Source organism: Mastomys coucha, unplaced genomic scaffold (genome assembly GCF_008632895.1).
Source record: "Mastomys coucha isolate ucsf_1 unplaced genomic scaffold, UCSF_Mcou_1 pScaffold15, whole genome shotgun sequence".
NCBI lineage: Eukaryota > Metazoa > Chordata > Mammalia > Rodentia > Muridae > Mastomys > Mastomys coucha.
Genome location: NW_022196897.1, coordinates 116,533,569 through 116,551,173, shown reverse-complemented (window position 1 = coordinate 116,551,173; position 17,605 = coordinate 116,533,569). Strand labels below are relative to the sequence as shown.

The following is a 17,605-nucleotide window of genomic DNA, read 5'->3' as shown; positions in this document are numbered from 1 at the left end:
TTGTTGGAGTAGGTGTGGCCTTGTTGGAGTAGGTGTGGCCTTGTTGGAATAGGTGTGGCCTTGTTGGAGTAGGTGTGGCCTTGTTGGAGGTACTATGTCACTATGTAGGTGGGCTCGGAACACTCCTCGTGCTCAAGTTGTGTCCAGTGTGGAAGAGAGCCTCCTCCTAGCTGCCTGCTGTAGTCTCCTCCTGGCTGTCTTTGGATCAAGATGTAGAACTCTCTTGGCTCCTCCAGCACCACCTCTGCCTGGATGGGGCCGTGCTTCCTGCCATGCTAATGGATTAAACCTCTGAAACTGTGAGCCAACCCCAATTAAATGTCCTCCATAAGAGTTGCCTTGGTCACAGTGTCTCTTCACAGCAATGGAAACCCTACCTAAGAAAGTGGGAAACAGGCTAGCCTGGTCTACACAAGTTCCAGGCTAGCTGAAGCTACATAGTAAAACCCTTGAAGAGGTGTTTTTCCAAGAAAGATACACACTAATGGTCAATAAGAATATGAAAAGATTATCACACCAAACATTACTGAAATACAAATACCAAAACTACAACAATGAGCTACTTTTTCATGTCCATTATGATGGCTACCAATTAAAAAACCCACAAAATAAATGAAAATTGAAAATCGATGTCAATAAGAATGTAGAGCCGGGCGGTGGTGGCGCACGCCTTTAATCCTAGCACTTGGGAGGCGGAGGCAGGCGGATTTCCGAGTTCGAGGCCAGCCTGGTCTACAGAGTGAGTACCAGGACAGCCAGGGCTACAGAGAGAAACCCTGTCTCGAAAAACCAAAAAAAAAAAAAAGAAGAATGTAGAACAATAGAAATGCTTGTGCATGGACTTTGGAAATGTAATGAACTCTAAGGTGTCATGGAAACAGTAATAACAATCCCTCAAGAGGCTGGTGAGATGGCTCAGCGGTTAAGAGCACCGACTGCTCTTCCGAAGGTCCTGAGTTCAAATCCCAGCAACCACATGGTGGCTCACAACAATCCGTAATGAGATCTCATGCCCTCTTCTGGTGTATCTGAAGACAGCAAGTGTACTTATAATAAATCTTAAAAAAAAACCAACCCAATCCCTCAAAAAACAACCACACATAGAATTATCACATCCAGTTGTGCTTCTGAGTGTATATTCGCTCATGTTTACAACATTCCTGACAACAACCAAAAGTAACAGTAGAAGTAACAGTGTCCACTGACAGAAGAAACAGGCAAAACATGACAGGCACAATGCAGGATGATCTCTCCAGCTGCAAAAATTAAACCTTTTTGCTTTCTTTTTATCATTTTTTTTTCATGCTAGGGATTGAATTCAGAAGCCTGTGCATGCAGCGTAGCACTCTACTGCTCAGCTATATGTCCAGCACCAAAGAAAGGCAATTTTGCCCTGTGCTACATCAGAGATGAGAGGCAAAGGCAGCACACTAATATTTAGTAGATACAAAAGACAAACACTGTGGTTCCATTAAGAGGCCATACCCAAGGTCATACAAACAGAAAACAGAAGGGGTAACTACTAGGAAGCATGGGGTAGGGAAGTTAAAGTTCTTGATAAGTTTAACTTATAAGTTTTGATGATGATAATGATGAAGATGATAATGTCAATAACTATTTGAATTGGCTATTAAAATACTCTAACCTTTTTTTCTGTCTGGTGAGGTCAATTTTTTCTTTTTTTAACCAACTATGGTTAACCAAAGAAGGCTTATTACAACAGAGTGCTTGAAAACAGATCATATATGTCTTCTACTAATCCATGGAATTAACTTTTTGTGTGTACACATATGTGCCAGGCAAAGGACACTCTGAGATGCCATACATCAGGTGCCACCCACCTTGTTTTTATGAGACAGTGTCTCTCTTAGGCTACCTGGCAGTGAGCCCCACCTCCCCGAGCCAGAATCCGAAGCACTCAGCAGCACAGCTGGGTTTGGGCATGGGTCCTGGGCATCAAACTCAGGTTCTGTGCTTGCACAGCAAGAACTTTACCAACTGAGCCACCACCCCAGGCTGGTGTTAGCTTGGATTATAGTCATTTCAGCCCTGTATCTCACTGTGTGGCTTTAAATATATAACACATCTATCACAATATAATAGAGTATTTTGATGCATTTATTTATTTTTAAATATTCTTCACTCCCATTAACTTTAGTGAATCTTTGTCTATTTTTAAAATTTATTTTTTTCTTCACAGCTAGTTTTCATTTTTTTTATTTTTGCTTTTTAACTGTAACTGTCTTCTTCAGTTCTAAAAGTATTCTCTATATCCTAGTCATAAGATCTTTATCAAATACAGAAATCATAGGGGCAGGTGTTGTGACATATAACTTTAATCTCAATACTCAGGAGGCAGAGGCAGGCAGATTTTTGTGAGTTCAAGGTCAACCATTTTAAAAATTGAGTTCTTGACCATCTGAGGCTGCACAGTGAGACCTTTGTCTTAAATTTAAGGGTGGATGGGAAAGTGGATAGCATCAGAGATGGCACAGCAGTTAAGAGCACTGGCTGCTCTTCCAGAGGACTCAGTTCATTACCAGCACCCAATATGGCAGCTCATACCCCTTGATAACTCCAGATCCAGAAAATCTGACACCCTCGCTGACATTCAAAGGCAACAGACATGCACACACTGCAAAGACATACATGTTGCAAACACCCATACACATAAAATAAAGAAAAAAGTATAAATATTATTTGAGAAAGGTTTCCCATTACATAACCCACACAGGCCTCAAACTAATGGTTCTCCTGCCTCAATACCTCAAGGCTGAGATACTAAGTCCATACAGCCAGCTTGTTTTGATTTTTTTTTAAATGTTTTGTTTTGTTGTGCTGGGGATTAAACACAGGACCTTGCAACGAAAGCACTCCACTACTGAGCTGTATTTGCAGACCCAATTTTTAAAGATAGAAGTTTGAAACTTTAATAAAATATACATTAACATTGTATTTGATAAATGACCTTTACAATCATAGCTAAGAATTCTGTAGGCCTGGTGGTTCCAACTGCTTGGGAAACACATGTAGAAGGTCACAACTTAAGACCTGCCCAGGCTATAAACAAGCAATTTTTTTGTCTTTTCAGGTCTAGAACCATCCATTTTCTTCTACAATTTATATATACCACTATGCTGCATATGCCAAACGTTAATTCCTTTTTCTCTTGCTCTGTAATCTGGACCCTACTATGTAGATTCTCATAGAGAAAAGTATATTTGTCATAAAGCTGGTAACCTTACCAGATTCACTTTTCACACCAGGGTATTACTTTGGTATTTTATTTACGTGTTTGTAAAGCTATGGTAAACACAAATCAGCTCCGGAGAGAATGCCACAACTCACCTCTACCTTAGACATTCTTTCCTGGCTACACTAGGCCATGGCAAATGAGCACACTTCCAAAGGAACACAACAGGAGAGCCAGGAAAGCACATCCCTGCTAACTGCTATGGACAACTAGCAGGAACCATGACCACAACAGAACAGCGTTCACCAAGTTAGGGACATGGCTAGGAGTGTTTGGTACATCCATCAAGCATTTATCATTCTCAGACCATGTTTAAAAAAAGCAATGTAGTTTTGCTCAACTACTCTCTAGAAACAAGAATTACAAAAACTTACAGTAGCATGTTCCTTTGAGAGGGTTTCCCTGGTATCGATTTTCTACCTCACATCTAGGGAAAAAAAGAAATTATTTTATATTGTTATTTAAAGCACAGAATGTATATTTATTTTTAAACCAAGTAAATCCTTTTACATAAACTATACCATTATTCAGGTCAGAGAAACTATCCCATTTGCATGAATGTTTCTGCTAACTGCTCAGTAATTTACATCAGTAACAATATAAAAACAACAAATAAACAAATACTCATCCAAGGACACAAGGTAAGTACAAATGTAATAATGCTAGATACTACTCATTAGGAAACAACATTTTTACTTTTGCGTGGATTGAGTGTGCTTCTCAAAGTGCAGCTGAAATGTTTTTCAAGCACTTATCACTCATTTCTATCCTGTTCTTCCCATGTAAACTACTCTTATTTTTTCTTTTCTTTCTTTCTTCATTTGATTGACTGATTGATAGATATAGTCTTACTATGCAGTCCTATTGGCCTGGAACTCAATGTAGATTCCAATGCTCTGAAGCTATAAGCCCAATTAAAGGCTTTATTTTGTAAGTTGCCTTGGTCATATGTTTTATCAGAGGAATATTAAAGTAACTGAAACAACCTGTCTGAAGCAAAAAAGGGAAACTTCCAAACTAATCCACTCCAAGACCCTGGGAATCCAGGGCAACAAAGCACAGGCAAGCAGGTGGCCCTCAGAGTTCAGGCAGCTGCAAGGCCCTGTCCCCCACTGGAGGTCCAGAGTGTGGTACTCACAGCTGGCACTCGTCGCCCTTGACACCCTTGGTGGTACAGAAGCATTTGCCGGTGTTTGTGTTGCACAGTGATGCGTGCCCATTGCACTTGCATGCTGGAGAGGAGGAGGAGGAAAGGAAGACAGGTCACAGCTGGCTTGACAGACATCACCATAGACTGTGATTAAGACAGAATCACTTAGCCTGAAATGGCTTTGTAGCAAAGACAGGCTAAAGCTAGAGAAATCACTGCGTATGATTCATTATTTTCAGCTAATAATTTATTTCTAATAATATCAAGACAACATTAAATTAACTACCATTCGAGGAGGAAAGAAAAAGCTATCTTCAGCTGCCACCTAAACTACCAACTGCTATTTCCGTCTTTGTGACAGACTGAGCATTTTGTCCCTTTGTTCAGTAAATAGTTAAGAGCATTAGTAGTACGCCATGGACTGGGTCCTTGACCTGTGGTGACTGCCCTCTGCCTCATCTTGGGGATGTTCTCTATTATGGCTACACTGTGAATCACATTCCTGAGAGTTCAGAACTGATGGTCTCCTAGTCACAAGAAACACTTGAGATGCCCTGTGGTACTTGCCACCCTTGTTTCACCTTCTCCTTTGCTGTTGAGTCTTGTTCGCCTATGAATAATGAAAAGCATTAGGCTGAAGAAATGTATATTTAAAAAAATCCATAGGTGTGTGGGTTTATTTCTGCATCTTCGACTTGATTCCATTGATCAGCATATCTGTTTCTGCACCAATACCATGCAGTTTTTGTTGTTCTTTTTATCACTATTGCTCTGTAGTACAGCTTTAAGGTCAGGGATGGTGAGTCCTCCCAAAGTTCTTTTATTGTTCAGGATTGTTTAGGCTATCCTGGAATTTATGTTTTTTCCATATAAAGCTGAGAATTGCTTTTTCAAGGTCTATAAAAAATTATGTTGGAATTTTGATGGGGATTACACTGAATCTCTAGATTGCTTTTGGTAAGATGGCCATTTTTGCCTTGTTAATCCTACCTATCCACAAGCATGGGAGATCTTTCCATCTTCTGATGTCTTCTTCAGTTTCTTTCTTCAGGGACTTATAGTTCTTGTCATACAGATCTTTCACTTTCTTGGTTAGAGGGAATGAAACTTGTACAACCACTTTGGGAATCAATTTTGTGGTTTTTCAAAAAACTGGAAATAGTTCTACCTCAAGACTCAGCTATATCACTCCTGGGCATATACCCAAAAGATGCTCCGCTATCCCTCAAAGACAATTGCTCAAGTATATTCATAGCACCTTTATTTGTAACAGCCAGAATCTAGAAACTACCTAGATGTCCCTCAACTGAAGAATGGATAAAGAAAATGTCATACATCTATACAGTGGACTACTATTCAGCTACTAAAAACAAAGACATCATGAATTTTGCAGGCAAATGAATAAAGCTTGAAAATACCATCCTGAGTGAGGTAACTCAGTCCCAAAAGGATGCGAATGGTATATACTCACTTATAAATGGATATTAGCCATAAAAAAAATGGGATACCCAAGCTATACTTCACAGTCTCAAAGAAACTAAACAAAAGGCTGATGCAAGTGAGGATGCTTGAATCTCACTTAGAAGGGGGAATAAAATAGGCATAGGAGGCAGATAGAGGGAAGGAACTAGGTGGGAGAAGGGATGAGGAGGGGAATGGCGGGGTTCAGGATCAGGTGTGGGGAGGGACAGGTGGCATGGCCAGATGGCTGTGAGAATGGAAATCTACAACTGGTGGGGATAGGGAGGTGGGGGATATCTCCACAAATGAAACAGAGGCCTGGGATAAGGGAGGCACCTAAGAATTAAGAGTGAGTGACATTAGTTGTGACTCACAGCATTGGGGATGTGGAACCTGAAGGAGGTCTTTATGTGGGTACTGAACAACTGGAATGGGGGCTATCCCAAAAACTGTTGCCTGTATGTAGGATATGTTCTAGCCGGGCTGCCTTATCTAGCCTCAGTGGGAGAGGATGCACCCAGCCTTGCAGACTTGATGTGTCCGGTTGTAGGGATACGCAGAGGGGCCCCCAGCCGCTCAGAAGGGAAGGGGAGGGAATAGGAAGGATTGTAGGAGTGAGTGACGGGGGGTGTTATTATATAAAAATTTATATAATAATTTTTTTAAAAGCTGGAAAAAAAGTCCACATGGAGAAAAATAAAATCACTAAAAGAAACCTTTCAAATAGAACAATGCAGAGATCATCAGAATGCATCGAGTGGTCAGAAACTCTTCCTCTGTTGAGTACACATTTACTGAACTAGTAAAACTCAGTCTGGTCCATCTGCTTGCACTTGAGTCCACTGTGTTCCATGGAGCTCTGAGCACGAAACTTAACCTGAGACCTGTTTCCTTGCCTAAATGATGTGACAGTAATGCTATCCATCCATCTCACAGGATTGATTTGAGGATTAAAAGATGTCTGAATGTCATCTGAAACAGTAAGCAGTTAACACATCAAGGCTAAAACACTATTATAAAAATAACTTTAATTTAAAAAGGCATGTCAAAGCCGGGCAGTGGTGGCGCATGCCTTTAACCCCAGCACTTGGAAGGTAGAGGCAGGCGGATTTCTGAGTTCAAGGCTAGCCTGGTCTACAGAGTGAATTCCAGGACAGCCAGGGCTATACAGAGAAACCTTGTCTCAAAAATATCAAGGTTTAATATATATTCTGACCAATAGTATCAAAACAAACAAACAAACAAAAAACCAATACTTTCAATTATGAATCAGGACTCTGAGAAGTACAGCAAGGTTCCAGAATCATACAAGGACCCTGCAGAGACCACAGAGGAAAATGTGATTTTTCTAGAGGTAGCTGAGGACACGGGGGTGGTCACCTGAAGACATAAGCAGGCTAGTTGTTAAGATCAGCACACATAAGATGTGGCTCCCAACCTGGCTACATCTCACTGTGAGACTTTGGAAGGTTACTTGATTTGCGGGATAAAGGCATCTAATTCTTGAATGGTAGTTAGCACAAAATCCTAAACACATTTTATTCAGTAATATCTGGTGTTCTTATAATTACCTAACAGGTAAGAATGTTTGAACCAAGATGGAAAGATGGAAAATTACAGGGACATGGGAAAGGCAGAAAACCCTGACCCAGCCTGGTTGAGCTTCTGACTGACTGAGAAGCAGGATTCCTGCACCATTAACATTTGCCCTGAGGGTTGCTGACACAGAGATAATATCCCTTTCATAGATGACCATTTTATGTTCAAGTGACCATTACCCAGATTTAAGGCCTGAGTGTGTATGAGAATGGATAGGCCTTATTGCTTCCCCAGACATCACCTAAGCATCTCAAATCAGACAGTTAAGTTGCCTTAGAGATGTCCTCCCTCCCAGCATTCTGTGATTAGGAAGCTTTACTTATCTCTTGGAATCCTGCCAGGTGCCCCTCAGAAACCACTGTGATCACATTTAGGTTTCTCAGTACCTCTTTGAGGGTAACAGATTCAAAATCCATCAAGATCCTACATATGCCTATTGTAGAGAAGTCTATACATACTCCATAGATCTTTGTTTCCAAGTGCTTCTCTTTCTCTTTCTTAACCCTTGTACATTACATTTTTTTTCCCTGTTGTTTGTTTGGTTTTTGGTTTTAAGGCAGGGTCTCATGTAGCTCAGGATGGCCCTGTACTCCAATAAAGAATGGTCCTGAACTTCTGAACTTTTGATACTTCTATCTCCACCTCCCAAGTGACTATAGGGGTATGATACTGAGTAGGTTTATGTAGTGCCAGGGATAAAACCATGGGCTGGGTGCATGCAAGACAAACTCTACCAATTAAGTCATATCTCTAGCCTTAAAATACCAGCGTTACACTGACAAGCTCTAAAATTGTTTTCTATATCAAACTCAAAGACCTAGCTGTAACTGACTTGATGTCCCTCAAAGACAAGGAGCTGTGCCATATTCAACATAGTTGTTCTTTTTTTTTTTTTTAAAGATATATTTATTTTATTTATGAGTACTCTATCTGCATGTACACTTGCATGCCAGAAGAGGGCAACAGATCCTATTATAGATAGTTATAAGCAATCATGTGGTTGCTGGGAATTGAACTCAGGATCTCTGGAAGAACAGTGCTTTTAACTTCTAAGCCATCTCTCCAGCCCCTTTTTTCATAGAGCACAGTACTGAATACCTTACAACCTGAACAAGAAATTTTACTTAGGAGTCTGAAGTGACAGCAGACAGGTAATCACATTTTAGACTGTTGCTGATATATCAAGCACTGCTCTGCCTTAATCTCCAAAGCCATACCCTAGAGAGGGTAGGGATATTCAGCCAGATTACCTTCTCATTCCTGGCTGCTTTGGGGTTGGCTTTGAAGGGCCACAGTAAGAACTCTAGAAGTGGGAGCTGAGGACCTTAAACTTCTGAGCACCTGCCTCTACATGTAAGCTATAGGCGTTTTTTCCTAGATGGCAGCTGCATTTTCACGGCACCAATTTTCACCTGGTGCAGGGAAATCAAACCCAGGGCTTCCTGTGGTTTTTCTCAACCTGAGAACTCCTTTCTTAATTAGAGTGTAATGGGTCTTTTAACTATAGGATTCATAATATTTTTCAGTTGGAAACCAGAGCAGATAAAAACTGAGTTCTTAAGTGTGACTTATTATAGAAAAAGATATCTTATATTCTAATAAAGTACAACAAAGTAGTTTATGGGTTTCTGATCTTAGACTTGAATGGGGAAACTCCAAATCTTGTTTTTTCTGTAATTACTAGGTTTTTTTTTAAAGATTTATTTATTTTATGTATGTGAATACATTTTTGCTCTCCTCAGACACACCAGAAGAGGGCATGAGATCCTATTACAGACGGTTATGAGCCACCATGTGGTTGCTGGGAATTGAACTCAGGACCTCTAGAAGAGCAATCAGTGCTCTTAACTGCTGAGCCATCTCTCCAGTCTTGTAATTACTAGTTTATTAGTATCATCCAGGACTCATGTTCAGTATTCCTCCTCAAATTATATTAATAAATGCAAATGTAAAGAACTCAAGTCAAAATTATGTAACAGCACTCCATCACAAAAGTGCATAAAATTAAAAGAATGCTATTTTAAAACACTGGCACTTTAAGATAATGATAATCTCAAAAAACCCCACAAAATTGCCAAATTGTTCCCTGCAGATTAAACATGATTAATGAATGAGTTTGAGTTTTATAAAGAAAAAGCAAATGGATTGGACTACTGGTACTAATATGCAAAGTTTATCCTCTTTCCTTGTATCTGATTTATAAAGGGACAAACCACAATATAGGAAAATATACCTTTCATTTAAATGTGGCATAATTTTAAAAGCTGGCTTAACTAATTAAAAATACCTTTAAGCAGTCAAGTTTCCTGAACAATCTGTATGTAGGTAGAAGGGCAAAGGCATTATAGCTAGTGTTCTCATGATAGCCTTCACTGGGACTAAGGTCAACAAATAGATGGCATTCTTGTATTTTAAGCTCATGCTTCTTCTTGTGCTCCCCTTGGCAGGTTTGCACAAAGAATGCATATGAGGACATTTTGCCTGTCAGCTTCTTAGGAGCTTCTTTCCCCGTGTTGAGTTGATTTTCCTTGAAGGGCACAGTTGCCCAGTTCCCATCCTGCTCTCACCTGCCCCAGCACTATCTCTATGGAGCTCAATGTACTGCAATGGCTGTGAGAGCGGGAGCCAGAAGACAAAACTCCAAATCTTAATGGGAGCCCGTGTGAAGCTGGGCATTTGGAGATCAGACAGGCAGACAGAGAATTCAAACTCATCTCCAACTCTTCTAGATCCTGTCTAAAAACCAACCAACCAAAACCAAACCCAGGCCATCTTAAAGATTCACCTGGGGTCCTCAGGAGGTCAGCTGCCCTCCCCAAACCCCTTGCAGACTGGGGTACAGTCAGGTGTTGCAGTTTCTGAGGGTAGGACAGTTCAGAAGGGGCTCCCCTGGCTGTCATGGTTTTCAAATGTACCCCTGGTCTTGTCCCTGTGCGAGGCTTCCAGTAGACCTCTTTAGAGGCCTCTGTGATACCTCTTTATGGAGGAAAGAGGAAACTGGAGAGCCTGTCCTCATTCTGATGCAGTGCTTAGGACTTCCCATTCCCAGCCTTTTCGGCCCTCCCCCCACAATGCAGCTGTCCGGCCTCCTTCCACAATGAGATGAACACCCATCCCAGGCTGTTCTGCTTGACCTGAGTTGATGTGCTTCCATGGGAGGGAAATGGAACACAGGCAGTTGGTGCCTTTGGTGACTTTGGCTCTTGTTTATACCTCTGCTGGATGTAAATAAAAGCTTAGTTCCTTAACTGTTGGGTTGTTGCTTTAACACTGCTCTCAAACCTGCAAGTTGAGCTGTTTTTCCTCTTAAAGCACTGTCAAACTCTTTTTAATTTATTTATTTTACATACTTCAATGTTTTGCCTGCATGTATATCTGTATGAGGATGTTGGATCCCAGGTGTTATAAGCAGTTGTGAGTTGTCATGTGGGTGCTGGGAATTGAACCTGGGTCTTCTAGAAGAACAGTCATTGTTCTTAACTACTGTGCCATTTTTCTAGCCCCTCAGTTAATCTTTTAACAATTTAACATGATTAAGAAAGGCAGTGTCCCAAACCAAGAGGCCTTTTCTCTTTAAGATATTTAAGTCAAATGCACATACTGCACTTCTGCACCTGACTTGTGACTAATTGACCTGTATGACTTACGCTGACATTTGCCTCCATTAGTCGGGTCACCATAGAAGCCAGATATGCAGGTCTCACAGTGCTTGCCTGTGGTCAGGTCCTCACACTTCTCACAGACACTCTGGTTGATACATTTGCTATGTCCGTTGCATTGGCAAGCTGAAAGGCAAAGAATCTTAAGGGCTCTGTTTCTCCCATAGCAGAACTGGGTAAATACATTTCAAAGTTATTTGCATATAATCTAAATGCTAAATCATCAAAATGAGTGAAGCACAATTGTCTGAGCCGATAGTTCCTACTAACCGGCTGAGGCGGGCAGCGCAGTGTCTCTGATCATGTGCTTAGAAGTTTCAGGTCAGTCTGGGTAACATAGTGAGATTCCCATCTAAAAATTTTGTTTCAGTAAATAAAAATAAAGACAGGAAAAAGCACTGGGTGTGGATTTTATGGCCACCCTTGGCAACACAGCAAGTTGGTAGCCAGTCTAAACAATACAAACAAAACCAAACCAAGGTTCACTAAAAACTAGTATGAGAAAATAAAATATCAAAAACAAATTAGTCTCAAAAAACCAAATATATATCAAATCAAGATGAAAGTCCACAGAAATATAAAGATATTATTTGTTGTTATTCATTGTTAAAACTCACAGTATTGGCCGGGCGGTGGTGGCGCATGTCTTTAATCCCAGCACTTGGGAGGCAGAGGCAGGTGGATTTCTGAGTTTGAGGCCAGCTTGGTCTACAGAGTGAGTTCCAGGACAGCTGGGGCTTCACAGAAAAACCCTGTCTCAAAAAACCAAAAACAAACAAACAAACAAACAACAAAAATACTCACAGTATTTGAATAAGGATGAGAAAAAAAATCAAATACAATCCCACTACCCAGGAAACATGATTCACATTGGGTATCTTTCTTTCCAGGGTTTTTAAAGATGATGCAGAACATAGAAAGCTCAAACACAGTCAAGAAAACAAGTGACCCAATTTAAAACGGTCTAGGGATCAGGGCGTCTAGTTTATGTCAAGGTTTAGTCTTTATAAACAGATAATAAGAGATTTGAACTAGGATACACAGGCATCTTACCTGGACAGTGAATGAAAGACCAGTTGTATCTGCTGTCCTCTAGACACATGCTGGAATTCAGAAGGGGCTGTGGATACACATTTCCAGTAGAGGCCTGTGAAGGCATCTTCACAGGTCCTTTATAGCTGCCCTCAATACATTTTCCTTTCCCAGTATTGCTAGGATCAGTACACCAACCACAGCCTGGTTGCTCCAAGCAATGGCTGCAGGTACAGTAGCCAGAGCAATTTTCAGCTATTAAAAAAACAAAACAATCCAGCTTGTAACTTACTATATCAAGATCTGAACTTACTGTTGTTACCTTTTCTTTTACAGATGACTTAACTTCCATGAATTAAAACTAATTCCCTACAGTGATTATTGAAATGAAATAATTTAAAGGGCCCAAAATTTTATGTAATATACAACAGGGACTTTTCCGACCTTTTAATATCAGGATGTTGGATGAAAAGGGAACCTGGGAGGGCCTCTACTGGAAAGCACTTTACATACTGGTAGATTAAGATGTGGAAACATTATACAGATTGAATTTTAATATTACTCTGAAGAAGGAAAGGTATTTCTGTACCCTGTGACAAACCCTAGATTTATCTGACTTACTGCATGGAACACTGTATAAATTCTATACATACATTTTAATCTAGAAGGACCAGCCCAACCGGATTCTGTATAGACTTGAGCAGAAAGTCAAGTCCAACTTGCCTGCAAATGTTCAAAGGCTATTTTCACTTACGTGGGCAGCTGCTCATCGTATACCACTCCATACACTGGCCAAAAGGGAAGGAGGCCACATAGGCATTGGAGTCTACACATTGCTTCATGTTGCTGCACCACATGCACTCGGAGCTGCTACTAGTGCACTCGCTGCACGCTGTCCGCAGGGCACATGGTGTCCGGCACTGCTTGGCACTGTGGTTCGCTGGGAATTAAGACACAAAGGGACACCAGTCAGCTAAGATCAAAGACTTTTCAATGCTCATTATGAAATCAGGTCAGCACTACACTACATGGAGGAAAACCCAGGAAACTGGAGCCATATGCTCTGTTCAATCAACTGTATTTAAACATTTAGGGAAAAATGGACTCTCTTTTTAAAAAGCACTGAAGACAAAGGTGGGGGAACAAACAAACAAACAAACCAACCTTGGAACAAAGATGACTCATGACCTGAGTTTGATAATTCTACATTTATAATTCTGAGGGATGATGACATTAATATTTACCAAAGCATTCAGGATTTTACAAGGATAAAAAGCTTTCCTATAAGTTAGGAATCCAGGAGGCTAGAGAGATGGCTCAAGGACTAAGAGTATGTATTGACTTTCCAGAGGACTCAATTTCAACTCCCAGCACTCATATGAGGTGACTTACAACCAAACTGCAACTCAAGCTCTAAGAAATCTGACATCTCTGTCCTCCAAAGGCACCTCTACACACACACACACACATACACACACACACACTCTCTCTCTCACATACTGTTATACACACATGCATGTACTCACACGTACACACAGATGCACACACACATACACTCTCACATACATTCTCACACTATCATACACGTACTCTCACACATATTCTCTCTCACAAGCACATGCATGCGTAAGCACACAGACAAAACTACATGATTAAAAATAAGTAATTATGGGCTGGAGAGATGGCTCAGTGGTTAAGAGCGCCGACTGCTCTTCCGAAGGTCCTGAGTTCAAGTCCCAGCAACCACATGATGGCTCACAACCATCCGTAATGAGATCTGATGCCCTCTTCTGGTGTGTCTGAAGACAGCTACAGTGTACTTACATATAATTAAAAAAAAAAGGTAATTATTTGTAAGTATTTTAGAAACCCTATCAGAAAGTAGCTCTTATGCTGTATTACTCAGGCAAAGTACAATCATTTCCTGAAACAGGACCTGCTGGGAATGGAGTCTCCACTACACTTGCACCTCTTGTTTTGGAGTTCTCATTTGTGTATGGCTGTTTTGTGCCTTGCCTCATAGAATCTACCCTAACCTCACCCAGGACACTGCCACAGCCTGGCGTGGGCTCTGTTGGCTTCTTTTACCATGCCCTTCCCCACAGCGGTGTCTGAATAGTGTCCTGACTTGCTGCTTTTCTAAATGTTTCTTTGGTTTCCAGGTTGTTGTTTCCTCCACAGCATTTCTCTTCCAATACCAAGGAAATTATCTTCTAGAACAATTCTCAACACTTTTGTAGCCAACAAAACAGTGCAGCTTAATATAAATTGGGTTCTTTCAGTAATTTTAGTTTTGGTTTTCAGTATGGCTTTAAGTAGTCAGAGGCAAAGACTATTTGATTTGGGTTCTGTTTGAAATAAATATGCCTAAGCTGATGTTTCTCTAACTGTTGTCATAAGTACTTTATCATCTCAGTAATCAACTATGCCTCCTGTGCTTTCTTAGCAACCTCTTGGAGCACTATATGCATCTACATCCTTACCAGGCCTTTCACAAACACTTCCATTGAGTGGGTTGATGCAGGTTGCAGCCTTTAATCCCCGAGTACTAGGCTCTGACAAAATTCCACAGAAGCCAGCATCACTGGGCTCAGATGGCATCCACTGCAGCAAACTATTTGTGAATGGAGACATATCCTCCCAGCACCAGTAAGACACATTGATCTTCCGGAGACCAACCCATGGAGTCAGAGTGAGCTTGGACTATAGGCAAAAAAAAACCCCCACAATTATGAATATAACCAGTGTGTTCTCCAAAACAAGCTCTAACATAAAACCCACTAGTTTAGGTATACCCCAGACATGTGGAAAGTGCCTATTCCCCGAACTCAGGCTAGGTAGATTAAAATAAATGATCAGTTCAGTATGCATCCAGTATTGCAAAGCATAAAAATGGCTCAAAGAAGATAATACATGAAGATTTTCAGACATCAAGAGCAAAGCAATACTCACACTTCAAATTACTTATGTTCTATGACAAGTGCTATAAAGAAATGATGATTTACAAATTTAGTTTAAATGTTGGTTCATAAATTATGTGACCTTGCTAATATTTATAAAATACTCATTGAATGTAAAACCACAGACTAGTACCTAAGCCTGTTTGGCCAGTTCAGATGACTTAAAAATATATACCTTTAGCCATGGGGCACAGCCTGATATATACATTTTCTTTTCCAGTTTTCCTGTGGTGTAACTACCAAAACTCTATTATTTGCTCCTTTTAAAAGGCAAGATCATACTCTACTATGTATAGGTATATATGTATCACATTTTATCTATTTATCTGTGTATGTGACACATTTTATCTACTCATCTAACTTAACACTACATTTTACGTAAAACAAGAAACAAAACAAAAAACAAAATACCATTTATGAACCTGTAGACTAGTCTGTGCCTCTGCTGTTGTTGTGAGGAGTCAAACCCAGTACCTCCTAGGCACACACTCTACCACTAAGCCCCTGTCCTGCCTAGCCCTGAAATTTCATTTTCATTTCAATGTTTGTTTGTTTAAGAGAAGGTGCCCTTCTGTGGACTTGGGTGGCTGGAATTCCCTATATACAACAAGGTGGCCTTGAACCCAAAGAGATCTACCTGTCTCTATCTCCTGAGTGCTGGGATTACAGGCATAATGCACTGTGCCTGGCTCCTGGTTGCAGAACCCCCACCACCAGCACCTTTACTGGGGCTAGAGATGGCTCAGCAGATTGTGCTGTTCTCAGCAGATAGGCCAAAGGATGAGAGTCTGGATCTCAGCATTCACATTAGGCAGCTGACAAACTGTAACTCCAGCTCTCTCTTCTGTCTCCAGGCATCCCCTTCTCCCCCAAGCTCCCTCAGCATCACAAGTACCTGCTATACATTTCAAAGTCCATGCTAGTTCCCTGGCCCTTCCCTCCTCACAGCTAGCTTACTCAGCCTCCTTATAATGTACATGATGTGTCACCCCACACACCCTCTCTCACCTGTCATTCTCTTGCTATCTTGCCATCTCTGCTGTCCCTAGCCCTGACCAAGCCTACTCTGCTTCCTTTTTACTCTGCTCTGCTCTCTCCCAGACACCTCTGGACATTTTATTTCTCCTGTTCATAACAAAACCCTTCACCCCAATGGAGCGGTCATGCCGTCTGTCCTTTGCTGCATCCTTCACACACCTGGTACTGAACCCCTGGGAGGGCACAAATAGGCCTCTTCCCAAGGGGTCCAGCCTTTCCCAATGGAAGCAAACTGGTAAAGGTGTGGATCATGCTTCTGCTGGCTTCTGCCACCTACCATATTTAGCTCTAAACACCAGAGTCCACATTTCCAGCCACGTCTCCACTGTCTGTTCTAACCACTTACTTCTCTCTGTCTACTCTGGTAACTACCACCTCAGAGCTGCCTGCTCACTGTTTCTCTCACCTCCTAGAGCCTACTTCTAATAAAATCCTGCCAGTGTGTCAGACACAACGATATATGCAAGGGGGAGCAGTAAGTGTCAGACACGACCACTCCATTAGGGTAAGGTTTTTTGTTTGTTTTTGTTTTGTTTTGTTTTTTTATTGTGAATGAGAAAAAGTATCTAGAGGCATGGGGAAGAGAGCAGAGCAGAGAGAAAAAGAACAGACTGGAAATGGCCAGGGTGATAAAGAGATGTGTGAAAAGGTTTGTCATTTGGATTACAAGGAGGACAAGCAGCTGGGGAAGGGAAGGGCCAGGTGACTAAAATGGACTTTGAAATGTGTAGCAGGTACTTGTTGGGAATTGGTTCTAACGTTTTATCTTAGTTCTGCTCCCTAAAGAGCTTCCAGACCTGAGGGTCCCTGGCCCTAGCTGGCTTCAATTGATAATAAAGAATTGCATACAGCCAATGGCTGGGCAGAAAGATGGAGGTGGGACTTTTAGATTGAGCAGGCAAGGAACTGAGATAGAAGAGGAAGACAATGGGGAAGGAGAAGGATTAGACCTAGGAGAGAGTGGAGTGGTGAGCAGGGGGAGGGGGCAGGAACAGGGGATTGTTTTAGTTTTAGTTTTTTCTTATTTTATTTTATGTTTCTTTTTTCTTTTGGAGGGGAACCTGGGAATGGAGATATTGTAAATAAAGAAAACATCTAATAAAAAAAAATACAAAAAAAAATAGCTCTAGGGGGCACTTCACCATTAGGTCTGGGGTATCAGAGATGAAATGTGATTCAGCAAGTTGACTCAGGAAAGTTGGAGGGGTTAATGTATGCTAGCTGCAGGGAGGATTAGAAATGCCCAGCCACTGAATTAGTCAAGGCATATCAAAATTAACTGTGTGTCTCTCATTTGCAAATCCAAAGAGTTCTTGGGCAGGTACAGCCATGTGCTTGACCCACTGGAAGCCAAAGCAGTTTAACTAATTCTCTGCTATAAAGGTACTTGTGATATTGAGGGGGCCTGGAGACCAGCATGCGCTTACATACTGATCGGCACAATAGACAGCCA

The 17,605-nt window shown here is 41.2% G+C and overlaps 1 protein-coding gene across 2 annotated transcripts in view; it reads right to left on the bottom strand.

The window, feature by feature from the left end:
• Positions 1–17,605, bottom strand: part of Atrn (attractin) — a 114,924-nt gene that overhangs the window by 33,913 nt on the left and 63,406 nt on the right. For both annotated transcript variants that reach the window (XM_031371927.1, XM_031371928.1), the window contains exons 16-21: positions 14,638–14,857; positions 12,909–13,094; positions 12,176–12,409; positions 11,111–11,248; positions 4,392–4,485; positions 3,628–3,680 (exon numbers count right to left, since the gene is read on the bottom strand). In XM_031371927.1, coding sequence (XP_031227787.1) covers positions 3,628–3,680; positions 4,392–4,485; positions 11,111–11,248; positions 12,176–12,409; positions 12,909–13,094; positions 14,638–14,857 — 925 coding nt within the window. The remainder of the gene's footprint in view (positions 1–3,627; positions 3,681–4,391; positions 4,486–11,110; positions 11,249–12,175; positions 12,410–12,908; positions 13,095–14,637; positions 14,858–17,605) is intronic.